The sequence below is a fragment of the Ananas comosus genome, linkage group 5, assembly GCF_001540865.1.
Source record: "Ananas comosus cultivar F153 linkage group 5, ASM154086v1, whole genome shotgun sequence".
Classification (NCBI taxonomy): domain Eukaryota; kingdom Viridiplantae; phylum Streptophyta; class Magnoliopsida; order Poales; family Bromeliaceae; genus Ananas; species Ananas comosus.
The window spans coordinates 14,176,187-14,190,433 of NC_033625.1; the positions used below are offsets into that span (position 1 = coordinate 14,176,187).

General features: G+C 32.8%; 1 protein-coding gene across 1 annotated transcript; it reads right to left on the bottom strand.

Moving 5' to 3' along the window:
• LOC109710731 (protein MIZU-KUSSEI 1-like) lies at positions 11,860 to 14,091 on the bottom strand. Its single transcript, XM_020233470.1, has one exon. It carries the CDS (start codon positions 12,679 to 12,681, stop codon positions 11,860 to 11,862), a length of 822 nt encoding a protein of 273 aa, XP_020089059.1. The 5' UTR covers positions 12,682 to 14,091.

Sequence of the window (14,247 nt, forward strand, 5' to 3'; positions counted from 1 at the left end):
TGTCGCGAATTCTCTTTGCGTTCCCGTTTGATGCTGTTTTTATCGTCTCAGGGTGCCCCTTTTTTTTTCGGTTGGTTGCGGAAACGCGGGAATTGTCTCGGACTATTCGGATTGTGTGATGGCTGCATTAAGAAGGAATTTTCATGCTCTGAATAATCTTTTCGTGTTTCCTCTCTTTTCTCCTGCAGATGGTCTTGTTTTCTTGAAGCAATCTGTTGATGATAGAGAAAATTTTGGATGTTTTTAGTTGTTCTCGTACAGCTTGATTTTACAATTTTGGCATTGTTAGTTTTAGAGTTGTGTGGAGAGAAGCTTGTTCTTGCTTTGTTTTTATTTTTTAAAAAAGAATCACATTTAATAACAGCCATAAATGAGACTCTGATTGGTTGTGATGCAGTGAAATAAGTTTAGGGTAAACTAGAACTTGTTCTTATTTTCACTTTTATCATTTTGTGGTTTTAAGAATGCCACTTTTGTCGAATCGTTGGCGCTAACCATTAATCCCAAAAGTTCGAGCTGTTGGAAATACGCAATCAATTCACTTAAAGCGTACAGAAACAGCACCCACAGGTCTCGATTGTGATTTGGCTCATCTGGTCTCACGCAACTTCGAACATGACTAGGCCCAATCCAGCCTCACGCCATTTCGAATATGACTCGGCCCACATAGCCTCCCGCCACAGGACAGGATTCTGGCCCTGTTAAGCCAACAACTTCGTCCTCGTGTGACATTTGAATGAAACCATAGTTTTGTAATTTCTTAATTTATGTATTCATTTAATATCGAATAGCAGTGTTAAAGTTTTTAATATGTTGTGAGCAGATTCTTAAAATTCTCTGTTGAATCACATACTATATTTAACTATCACTTGTTCATTTCATGTACTCTTTAATACCTTTTTTATTCTAATAGTTTCTTCTTTTGCACTTGTTTTTGGATTGGAAAAAAATCAGTCAAATAATTTCTTAAAACTCAACAATTACACATTTTGTTGATCACTGTCTTATACCTTTCACCTTGCCTTCAAATGATGATGATGATGATGATGATGATGATTTTGTATTTGACAAATTTTAGGCCAAAAGAGTTCAGCTTGTATTTAAAATTATATATTTAAATTTATTTGCATCTCTTTTTTCATATATTGAATTTTTTTTATTAACAATAGCAATAGCAAAATTGACATTTTACTTAATTTTTATCATTACAATTCCTTATTCTAATATAAATATCCAAACACTATTAAAATATTGAATTATTTTTTTATTAATGATACAAAGAACAAAGTTGATATTTTACTTAATTTTTACCACTCTAATACCTTATTCTCATATAAATATTCAAAATATTCAGTAGGAACGAATAAACAATATCCAAACATAACTTAGAACGCTTTGATCTTTGTTTTGTTAATAACAAAAACCTATACATCAAAAATTGTTCAAACATTCAAAAGTTATCCCTCAAAAATTATTCTGGAACCAATCGCGGCCTTTTAAAGAATAAATGGCAAAAATTAAGATATAAATATATTTACATTTATGCCCGGCAAAAATGTTTATATTCCTAACTATATGTTTGTATTCTTTTTCCTCTCTTTTAATAGATAGAAAAATCATAATGAGTTTTTATGTTGTATGATTTACGAAAAAGAAGAGGTTCATGGCACTAGAAACAATAAATTCGCTTGTTTTTATACATTTTACTGAATAATAATGTTGATGGGGTGTATTTCAAAATCTATGGGTGAACAAGTTGCTGCACATTTTAATCTTAGAAATTGAAATCGAAACTTACCCATTTCTATTTTTCAAATGTTACTTTCAGAAGAAAATCTTAAACCAATGTAGTTGGTTTAAACCTTAAATTTGGCATTGTGTTTTGGTTTTCTCTAATATCTCAAATCTCCATGCTATGCATAGATTAGTGTCCCCCCGTGGTTTCGCACTTTCTTACTTTAGTATCCTGTCATTTAGAGTGTATCGAGTTAGTACCCTGTGATTTCGCACTTTCTCACTTTAGTATTCTGTGGTTTAAAGTGTATTAAGTTAGTACTCTGTGGTTTTATTTTTGCATCAAGTTAGTACCATGTGATTTTATTTTTCTCTTAAATTAGTACCCTAAACCACAGAATATTAAAGTGAGAAAGTGCGAAACCACAGGGTACTACCTTGATACACTTTAAACTACATGGTACTAAAGTGAGAAAGTGCGAAACCACAGGGTACTAACTTGATACATTTTAAACCACATGGTACTAAAGTGACAAAGAGTGAAACCACAAGGGGTTTTCTTTGAAGTTTTCACTAAAAATAAATATGAACATTTGTTTTCCCACCTATTAACTTTTATGTAGTAATGAGAAAATAAAATGTAGAGGACATGATAAGTCATTCATTTGGCATTATGTTTTTAGTTTGAAAAAGCATATCCCTAATTTCTAGACCCAAAAAAAAAGAAAAAAAAAGAAAAGTTTTCTCATTATGGAATACTATTTACTATTTATATTGTAGTAGAACTTGTAATTTAGTGCTACCCATTTGTATTACAAAATAACAATAAGTAAAATGGGGAAATGGAAAAGTTAGGGAAAATAAGAATTGGAAATAAAATAATAATAAAAACATGAAGATTCAAGTATTTTTTTTTTTTCTTAATTTTTTATTATTGAGTTTGAGGGGTTTAAAGTGAAAACCATTTCTTCCATAATTCTTTTGAATTGAGTGATTCTAGTCAATTGAGTTTGAGATTTTATTTAATTCATCTCTCTTTCTATCGAACGCAATAATTTTAATAATTTTTTAGCAACTAGAATTATTAAAATTAAAATGAAAAAATAAAATATAAAGATAAGTGTCAATCAAAAAAAAAATTTGAGATGGAGATCTCAGTAAATTTACTTTTACAATTATGTAGTAATTTACTTTTTCTTTTTTTTTTTTGTTACGAATTTGTAAGGATAATGGGGCATCATTTATCTAGGCCGTTTAAATTTTCTAGAAACCGAATTTCATAATTTTGCCAACTTATTTATCAAAAAAGTATGAATATTATATTAGCCATTAAAATTATTAATTTGGAGATCATTTGAATATCAAGCAAATGGTACTTCAAAACCACAAAATTCGAAGTCTAAAAATTTTAAATAGCATAAATTGGCGAGGAAATTGACGAGGAAGTAGATGAGCAATCAATCTCTGAGTTCATTTAGAGTCGAACACGAGCTGACTCGCGAACAGTGAGCTAGCTGGATTATCAACCCTACTCATGCAGGCAAATGATATTTCAAAATCGCAAATTCTAAAGCCTAAAAATTTTAAATAGCATAAAATTGACGAGGAAATAAATGAGCAATCAATTTCGAGTTCATTTCAAGTCGAATACAAGCTGACTTGCGAACAGCGAGCTGGATTGCCAGCCGGCAAAAAAAATGGTCTAACTTTTTTTTGTTTTTTGAAATAATCATTTTACTCAAAATACTTATTTCTTTTCACATATGTCCAATATATATATATATATATATATATANTCACATACTATATTTAACTATCACTTGTTCATTTCATGTACTCTTTAATACCTTTTTTATTCTAATAGTTTCTTCTTTTGCACTTGTTTTTGGATTGGAAAAAAATCAGTCAAATAATTTCTTATAACTCAACAATTACACATTTTGTTGATCACTGTCTTATACCTTTCACCTTGCCTTCAAATGATGATGATGATGATGATGATGAAGACCCAACACATTTAGCACGGCAAGATAAAGCATGACGAGGCAAAACACTCTAAACAAATCTAAACAAATCTACAAATGGATATGATTCGAGTGATAGGTAGCACGCTACCCGTTTCATTTAGAAATAAACTTAGCTGGAAGTGTAAATAAACTAGGATTCGAACTCGGGACCTCGAGTACCAACCACCAAGTCTTTTGCCACTTACGCTAGTGTTGTTAGATACTTTTTGACATGGAAAAACTAACTTATGGTTTTAACTTTGCTTAAACTAAAATAATCATATATATCTATAGAGCTAGACTGGTATACTATCGGTAGCACGGAGGCTTCCGTGCTACCAAGTTATTTTCAATGATACGGCTTCCAAATTGACGATCGGCTCCGTTAGACTTGACCTACATTATTGAAAGCATTTGAAAACTAAATTTCATAGTATTTCGGCATCATTTACCTATCAAACAAGTAGTGTAAAAATGAAAGGCTGAAAATAAAAATTTTATAAAAAATGATGATAAAAGACTTGAATTTAATATCAGAAGTACCGATCTTACTCTAAATAGTAAAAAAAATTTTCTATAAAAGTTTCATCAGATTTGGATTATTTTACACCGTTAAATTCACAAATGCATCAAATCTACCATTAAAATTGTCAATTTTGAGACTTTTTGATCACTAGCCAAATGATGCCGAAAAATTATGAAATTTAGTTTCCAAATACTTTTAATAGTGTAGATCAAGTCTAACGGAGCCGATCGTCGATTTGGAAGCCGCATCATTGAAAATAACTTGATAGCACGAAGGCCTCCGTGTTACCGATAGTATACCAACCTAGCTCTATATATATATATATATATATATATATATAGAGAGAGAGAGAGAGAGAGAGAGAGAGAGAGAGTTGAGCTAGAATACTATTGATAGTATTTGTTCCTTTTTGTTATCAAGTTTTTAGTTTTTGCATTAATTCCTTTGATCATTTCTAATTATTAAATTAAATATTATAATCCAGTAGGGATCCCTCAACCTTATTATTAGAGACTAATATCATCCTAATTCTACAATTTCTCATCTAAGGGTTAAAAATTTGATAGTAAAAGAGGCCAAATACTATCAATAATATTCTAGCCCAACTCCATATCAATAGTATCACTATTAAATTTTGCACCTTATGTTTGTTTATACTTTGTTATAACTATGTTGTATTTTATATTCTAAATTTTTTTTTTTTCAACTTTTCATTATTAAATTTAATGATTGATGAAATTTATTGCATAGCTACGCTTTATAATAATTTTGTATTTGACAAATTTTAGGCCAAAAGAGTTCAGCTTGTATTTAAAATTATATATTTAAATTTACTTGCATCTCCTTTTTCATATATTGAATTTTTTTTATTAACAATAGCAATAGCAAAATTGACATTTTACTTAATTTTTATCATTACAATTCCTTATTCTAATATAAATATCCAAACACTATTAAAATATTGAATTATTTTTTATTAATGATACAAAGAACAAAGTTGATATTTTACTTAATTTTTACCACTCTAATACCTTATTCTCATATAAATATTCAAAATATTCAGTAGGAACGAATAAACAATATCCAAACATAACTTAGAATGCTTTGATCTTTGTTTTTGTTAATAACAAAAACCTATACATCAAAAATTGTTCAAACATTCAGAAGTTATCCCTCAAAAATTATTCTGGTACCAATCGCGGCCTTTTAAAGAATAAATGGCAAAAAATAAGGTATAAATATATTTACATGTATGCCCGGCAAAAATGTTTATATTCCTAGCTATATGTTTATATTCTTTTTCTTCTCTTTTAATAGATAAAAAAATCATAATGAGTTTTTATGTTGTATGATTTATGAAAAAGAAGAGGTTCATGGCAGTAGAAACAATAAATTAATTCGCTTGTTTTTATACATTTTACTGAATAATAATGTTGATGGGGTGTATTTCAAAATCTATGGGTGAACAAGTTGCTGCACATTTTAATCTTAGAAATTGAAATCAAAACTAACCCATTCTATTTTTCAAATGTTACTTTCAGAAGAAAATCTTAAACCAATGTGGTTGGTTTAAACCTTAAATTTGGCATTGTGTTTTGGTTTTCTCTAATATCTCAAATCTCCATGCTATGCATAGATTAGTGTCCCCCCGTGGTTTCGCACTTTCTCACTTTAATATCCTGTCGTTTAAAGTGTATCAAGTTAGTACCCTGTGATTTCGCACTTTCTCACTTTAGTATCCTGTGGTTTAAAGTCTATTAAGTTAGTACTCCGTGGTTTTATTTTTGCATCAAGTTAGTACCCTGTGGTTTTATTTTTGTATTAAATTAGTACCCTAAACCACAGAATACTAAAGTGAGAAAGTGCGAAACCACAGGGTACTAACTTGATACACTTTAAACCACAGGGTATTAAAGTGAGAAAGTGCGAAACCACAGGGTACTAACTTGATACATTTTAAACCACAGGGTACTAAAGTGAGAACGAGTGAAACCACAAAGGGAGTTTTTTGAAGTTTTCCCTAAAAATAAATATGACATTTGTTTTCCCACCTATTAACTTTTATGTAGTAATGAGAAAATAAAATGTAGAGGACATGATAAGTCATTCATTTGGCATTATGTTTTTAGTTTGAAAAAGCATATCCATAATTTCTAGACCCAAAAAAAAAAGAAAGAAAAAAAAAGAAAAGTTTTCTCATTATGGAATACTATTTACTATTTATATTATAGTAGAACTTGTATTTTAGTGCTACCCATTTGTATTACAAAATAACATTAAGTAAAATGGGGAAATGGAAAAGTTAGGGAAAATGAGAATTTGAAATAAAATAATAAAAAAAGCATGAAGATTCAAGCAAATTTTTTTTTTTTTTTTGTTAATTTTTTGTTATTGAGTTTGAGGGGTTTAAAGTGCAAACCATTTCTTCCATAATTCTTTTAATTGAGTGATTATGGTCAATTGAGCTTGAGATTTTATTTAATTCATCTCTCTTTCCATCGAACGCAATAATTTTAATAATTTTTTGGCAACTAGAATTATTAAAATTAAAATGAAAAAATAAAATATAAAGATAAGTGTCAATCAAAAAAATAAATTTGAGATGGAGATCTCAATAAATTTACTTTTACAATTATGTAGTAATTTACTTTTTCTTTTTTTTTTTTGTTACGAATTTGTAAGGATAATGGGGCATCATTTATCTAGACCGTTTAAATTTTCTAGAAACCGAATTTCATAATTTTGCCAACTTATTTATCAAATAAGTATGAATATTATATTAGCCATTAAAATTATTAATTTGGAGATCATTTGAATATCAGGCAAATGGTACTTCAAAACCACAAAATTCGAAGTCTAAAAATTTTAAATAGCATAAATTGGCGAGGAAATTGACGAGGAAGTAGATGAGCAATCAATCTCTGAGTTCATTTAGAGTCGAACACGAGCTGACTCGCGAACAGTGAGCTAGCTGGACTATCAACCCTACTCATGCAGGCAAATGATATTTCAAAATCGCAAATTCTAAAGTCTAAAAATTTTAAATAGCATAAAATTGACTAGGAAATAAATGAGCAATCAATTTCGAGTTCATTTCAAGTCGAATACAAGCTGACTTGTGAATAGCGAGCTGGATTACCAGCTGGCAAAAAAAATGGTCTAACTTTTTTATTTTTTTTGAAATAATCATTTTACTCAAAATACTTATTTCTTTTCACATATGTCCAAATATATATATATATATATATATATATATATATATATATATATATATATAAAGAAAGGTAGAATCTCTTGAGATATGCTTGTCTCTTAAATGCCCCACACAACCTCATCCTCTCAATCTGTTTCTGACTAATGATACATGAAGGACAAGGAATTTGAGGATGAGTGTAATTCACACTTAATTTTTTTATCTCTTGCATGTATAGTACAAGAAAATTATTTTAAATTTATTGATATTTTGGATAATATGGTACCAGAGCATGACGTAAACTAATATCATTTCACAAGGACTTGATAGGGATGAAAATGAAAATGGATCCCGATTATCAAGTTGATGGAGCTCTAAATTAAGTAATAATAATAATTCATATAAAATCCGCTCCGATTCGCTAAAATAATAGGAGAGGACGCGACCTTTTCCTTCTCTTAATTCGTCTTGATCAACCAAAAATCAATCAAAAACTTTCTGTTGTCCCCATCCACCCTGAATGGAGTGGTAAATAGAGATTAAAAAAAAAGAATAAAAGTCAGCTTGTCCCGAATCTGCCCTATAGTCCTGCCTTCAGATCTGGCCTGTTTGCATCGCTAGGTTTTGGATTCGATCCCTATCTTTAACATTGATATTCTATAAAAAAAAAAAAAAAACTTATAATTACTTTTCCAAATACCAAATAGATGAAAATAAAGCAAATATGTAGAATTTAGTATGTAGCTCCCTTGCTTGTGGACACATTTTTAAGCTACAATTTGATGTATGTGTTGAGAATTCGCAACCCGTGCTGTATCGATTGTTGTAAATTCGGTACTCACTTAGAATTTAACTACAATTCCAACCAAAAAATCCTAAGGGTATAATATATTAATAATATGTTTTTTTTTATTTTAATTGGATAAGGGAGAGATAAAGGATTGTAATCATAAGGGATAAAGAATATTATGGGCACATTAATTTAAACATTTCTAAAAAATAATTGAACAAAAAGTGAGTAAACTCTTATGTATTTTATCTTTAAAAGATGCTATTGTATGGAATATCAATCTCTAGTAATCCCCAAGGAACATTAAATTAATTTAATAAATAATCCAACTTTTTCTTCTTTTTTTAAAAAAAAAACTTTCTCATGATTAATGAAGCGTGCCATGTTTGAGCTTCTTTAATGCAACTTTAAAATACTTTATTTAGCTATTCTATGAAAGGAAATTAAAGCCCTAAAAAAGGTGGCAATATATTGTATTTAAAATTTGGGCATGTACTAAAGAAGCTATTATCATTATTATTAATTTATTAATGCATGGGCACATTCAAGTTTATACATCTTGATGATGAGAAGCTATAGATGAGAATAAACTTAATTATTCTCTGCATAAAATAATAATAATAATAATAAATGATTATAGAGAATATAACTTTTTCCCTAATAAAGTATTTATTAATTAAGTTTCTAAAAAAGTAGTAATCACCACTCAAATAAAATTTTGAAGTACAAGCAATAATCAAAGCATTGTGTGAAGCAACTGTATATTTGGCATTTTGGTGCACCTATTAGACTATAGAATCGGAATGTAATTCATTGATTTCGATAGTTGCCATTTGTTTTATAGGAATCGGATTCCGATTCACATTTCACTCCGGAATGGGAATGGCCAAATCCATTTACGATCCAATCCGGTTTTGAATTTCAGATTGGCTCATTCCAAAGTAAATTATTCAAAATCCTCTTTCATCAACACCTACCTCCTCTCCCTTCATCACTTTCCTCTCTCTTAATCAAAACCCTCTCTCAAAAATTTTAAATTTTTATTTCGACTTCCATTCCAACAATGAACCAAACATTTTGGATGATTCATCATTCTATTTTCCATTCCAAAGCAATCCAATTTCATTTTCTATTCATATTCCAATCATAAACCAAACAGGTCCATTATTTAGTCGTGTTATGATATTGTATGAAATAATCATATGTAATTCTTTAAAACTTAAGCTGCTGAAGTCGAAGATGTTCATTTATTTACATTTTTTTTTTTTTTTTTTTACATGCAACATATTGCATATATATATAAAAATGTAAATTTCTTTTGCAATTTTTCTTAAGAATCTTATATTTATGGAAAAATGATTGAGATGGAGAGAGTATGGATGTCAATGGTTGGTTTCAGAGTGGATTTTGCAAACTAAAAGTGGAGGGGGGCCCACCATGGATGTAAGGTGGGCCCTCTTATTGTTCGNGCAACATATTGCATATATATATATATAAATGTAAATTTCTTTTGCAATTTTTCTTAAGAATCTTATATTTATGGAAAAATGATTGAGATGGAGAGAGTATGGATGTCAATGGTTGGTTTCAGAGTGGATTTTGCAAAATAAAAGTGGAGGGGGGCCCCCAATGGATGTAAGGTGGGGCCCTCTTATTGTTGGATCTACGTTATTTTAACGAGCCAATTCGGCGTGCCTATTCTATAAGGCTAGCATTACTCTTTTAGAAAATACGAAACCAAATCCAAATAAAAAACCAAAACCCTAAATCGAACTCGACTATTTAAAATTATAAAAAATTATATTAAATCACTAATATATGTAAATTATTAAATAAATATCTAAAGTAACATCGTTTGTATGTATAAAATAAGTTTTATATGGTTGCCGTTTTTTGTTTGGGTTCGGATACGAGTTCGGAGAAAATCATAACTAAAGCTGAATCTGTCGAATTTTTATTTTTTTATATCCATAATCAAAGTCATACTTATTTAATATCAGTTAAACCTGCTTTATTCAGGCTCGAATACTGGTAAAATTTCGAATGTCCATACCCATTGACATCCGAGAGAGAGAGAGTAAAAATAAAAGTATAAAAGAGTGGAGAAAAAGGGGATTTCTTAGATGGTAACATAGGAACAAAGAACATAAAACACCCACCATTAAATTAAACCAATTTGCAACATTTTTTTACAATAAATTTTAGGATCCCCTTGGTCTCCATATGGCTCAACAAACTTGGAACTGTTATGCTCTTGTGGGCCATATTTTTTTGATTTAGTCTATAACATTAACATTAATGTGTCCACTTATGCTCCAATTCGTCTTTTGTTTTGGCCCAACCACCATTGAAAAGGAAAAAGAATTAATAAAAAAAAGGGGGGCAAGTGCACCAAATTATTACAACATTAAAGTTTTCAAAAAATCACTTGTAAGTTATGCCCTAACTTTTGGAAAAAGAAATTATATGTTGAGCCCCACTTGTAGTATATATAATCATTTTTTGCTTTGACAATTTGAATTAAGATGTAACTCTTTCCCACTCATTTCATGGTTTTTTATGTTAAGTGAATTGGACTAATATTATACTGTGACTTTTTTTTTTTTTTGGAGCAATTGGATTATTTTTATCTACCATTTATATTTCTTCCTGATTGGAGTGTTGCATGTGATGGCTTATTAGGGATCGTTTGATTGGATATAATCAGAAATACGATGTACTTGGAGATGTATGCAGTTGAAAAATACAGTAGTTGTAATTATAATTTATTGCATGTAGTTGAAAAGTGCATTTTAAAAATTTTATCACTATATATTTGCGGTGTGAAGATTACTTTCAATATAGGGGAAAAAATTATATTTAAAAGTGATTAAGGAGTTAAGCTTATCTTTTCTGTAAAGTTACTCTCTCAAACTGCTGTAGTTGGACTTTCTCATACAATTTCAATCATAACTTGTTGGATTCAAATACATCAAAACGAACACCTAATTTGAATTTGCATATAATTACAACTGCAAATCGTCTTACCGAGGAAAAGATTTTCATATAATTCTTTTCATGTTCTCTAAAAATATATATTTTATGCGCGAATAAGCTTTAATTAGTTTCTCTCTATGGTTTTACCACATTTTTTACTTTGTAATCCTGTGGTTTTACATTGCTATTCTATAACTTATCCTTGTTTTATAGTAGGTATCTGCTATTAATTAAATATAGCAAAATGGTACAAACTATAAACTAAAAAATGGTAAGCTAAGAGCATTCAAACAAAATGGCATGTCAAAAAAGATTCTTAACCCTAGATCCTTTACAACAACAATCCCCAAAAAGAGATTTTCAAATTCATGCAAATTTTCATGCCCTTACAATTCCTATGAACAAGATAATTAAAACTATCATCACAATCACAAATGCACAATACAAACAACGCTTGTAACCACAACTATAATTTATTATTACAAAGCACAATTCATACTTGATTTATAGTTATCATCATTATTTACATCTGCGCTAAACTCTAAGTAGATATATACTGAGCTCGGGCCCACCACCCGTCCCGTCAGGGCTCATCATGTAGAACGCCTCCGAGTCTCTAGACCCTACTACTCTCTCAAATTTTGCCCTCATGTACATCACGTCCCCTCTCTCCCCCTCCCCCTCCGCTCCTCCGGCGCACCTCCTCAGCTCCTCCCCCTCCAGCAGGCCCTCGCCGTTGATCTCCCCCCTCACCCCCGGCCCCCACTGACACCGCCTCGACGGCCCTCAAAACGTCCTGGTCGGCGTCGCCGCACTCCCGCTGGACGGCCCTGCCACACTTTCTACCGTTGCAGTACGCCCGCCACACCGGCTCCTCTAGGAGCGGCGGCAACGGCGCCGTCGACGACGCGCGATCACACTCAAGGGCGATGCGCACGAGGCCTGAGGCCATCTCGCGGACGAGGGCGGCGGTGGGGGCAGCGAGCTCGAGGAGGAGGGCCGGCGGGGTGCGGGGGTCCGCCTGGAAGGCCAAGCGGACGCGGCCCCGCCGCTGGCCGAAGAGCGTGCCGGCCACCATCCGGGGGAGGCCGCCGATAGGGCCACGGCTGCTCCGTCGACTCCCAGCGGCAATTGCCGCCGCAAGAGCCGACCGGAGCCTGAGCATCCAAGCTCCGGACGCTAAAGGCGGAAAAGAAGTGCTTCTCTTGTTTGCAGCGGTGATGGCTATTGCAGACTTATGAAAGTGGTAGTAGGACGAAGAAGGGATGGCGGTTTTAGCGGCGGCAGCTGCGGCGAAAGAAAGAGCCTCTTCCTCCCGCAATTTCTCTTCCTTGTCTCTCTTCACTCTCTCTCCTCCTCGTCCTCCTCTCTCTTCTTCCTTGGGCATCTTCTCGAAGTTTCTCTTGGAGGAGGGGAATGAGGAAGGGTTGAAGCTTCTTCCCATTATGCTTCTCATTAAATTTGGAAGAGAGAGAGAGATAGATTGAGAGAGAGAGTTTTGGGGGGGTGGGGATTGGTTTTATTTGTTGTGAATGATGATGAGGGGGTTTATGTTTTTGTTTTTTTGGGGTGGTGGGGAGTGGGGGATGATCACATTCCTACATGCTTAGAAGGGCTTTTATGATCACCCACTGTAGCACTAGAGAGAGTGCTTTTGGAGTAAGCTGAAGCTTTATTTTGGTGGAGCCCCACCACAAAACAAGCATAGCAGTAAGGGGGGTGGTGACCATACACCACCAAACTATGAAATGCTGGGAAAAATGGTAAAAACACAATGACAAGGTGGGGACAGCCCCTGATAACTCTCTGCACGAATCTCAAAGCCGACCATGTTATCCAGGACATTATACTGTAGTTCCATATACAGTTCATTATTCCGCATACTCTTATCTTATGATTTCATTTTTCTCTCTCCGCAAGATTCTATCTGCTGCTAAAAAATAGTGCGACAAATACTACAAATTTAGAACTCTACGAAATGAAAACAAAACCACCAAACGAACAGCGAAGTGAAACAGTTTAAAACACGAGGTGACAAAGCGAAAAATACGCTAATAAATCGCAGGATTTTATATGCTCTGATGGAATGAGGGTGGGCCACAAACTGTTGAGACTGTGACTCAGTGCAGGACCAGTTAATTAATTGTACAGGACTGGAAAACACCTGACCCACATCCAGAGGTCCAACACAAACTGACATGCTCATGTGCATAGCCCCTTTGTGTTTATGTTTATGTTTAGGGTACCTCTTGATGTTAATGGGGGGGGAATTAAAGATGTTTCTGGTGGAATCTTCTGCAAAAACTCAGATCCCTTCTACAGTAGTTGCTTGTAACTGAAGATCACAGAGTCATATGAAATACAAGATGCCAGTTAATGAGATTGAGCTTCAGTTCATACCTCTTACCCGGCTACAGCTTCGACCGAAAGTGCTTTGGAAGTAGAGCTGTTTGAAGAAGATTTACGAACTTTTCATCGCCTTGTAACAGAAGCGAAAGACACGAAAAAGTTCTAGACTTTCTATTTGCTAAACACCTATAGGACTATCTCGAAGATTGCTCTTCAAATCTAAAGAGCAAAAACTAAATCTACGCTGCCGACTTACTCTAACAAATTCTCCGACATATTCCTCTACTGTTTAGTTCTGCCTAGTATTGCCGTACCCGCAACATTCTATGTGTTGCACGCCACCGTTTTCACCGGTTACGGTCTCAGCATGCTTTACATGCATGTAAAATATAGTAGACGCGTCATTTCCCAATTCCGCGGCAATCAAGACACTTCTAAGTGTGGCATGATAATGTTCTAAGAAGAACCTTCTCATCTTCAAATTGTGCAGCATACGAAAATATAACTACTGTGTGTTCTAAGTACAGATACTGAGGTTGTGTTGGTTTCTCTAACACCGAAGAATAAATTTGATTGTTATCACCAAAAAGTCAAAAACATCCCTAATATAAGAAGGATTTTATGTAACAAAATTACTACGAGTTCACCATCTCAAGCAATGAATTCTACAGTG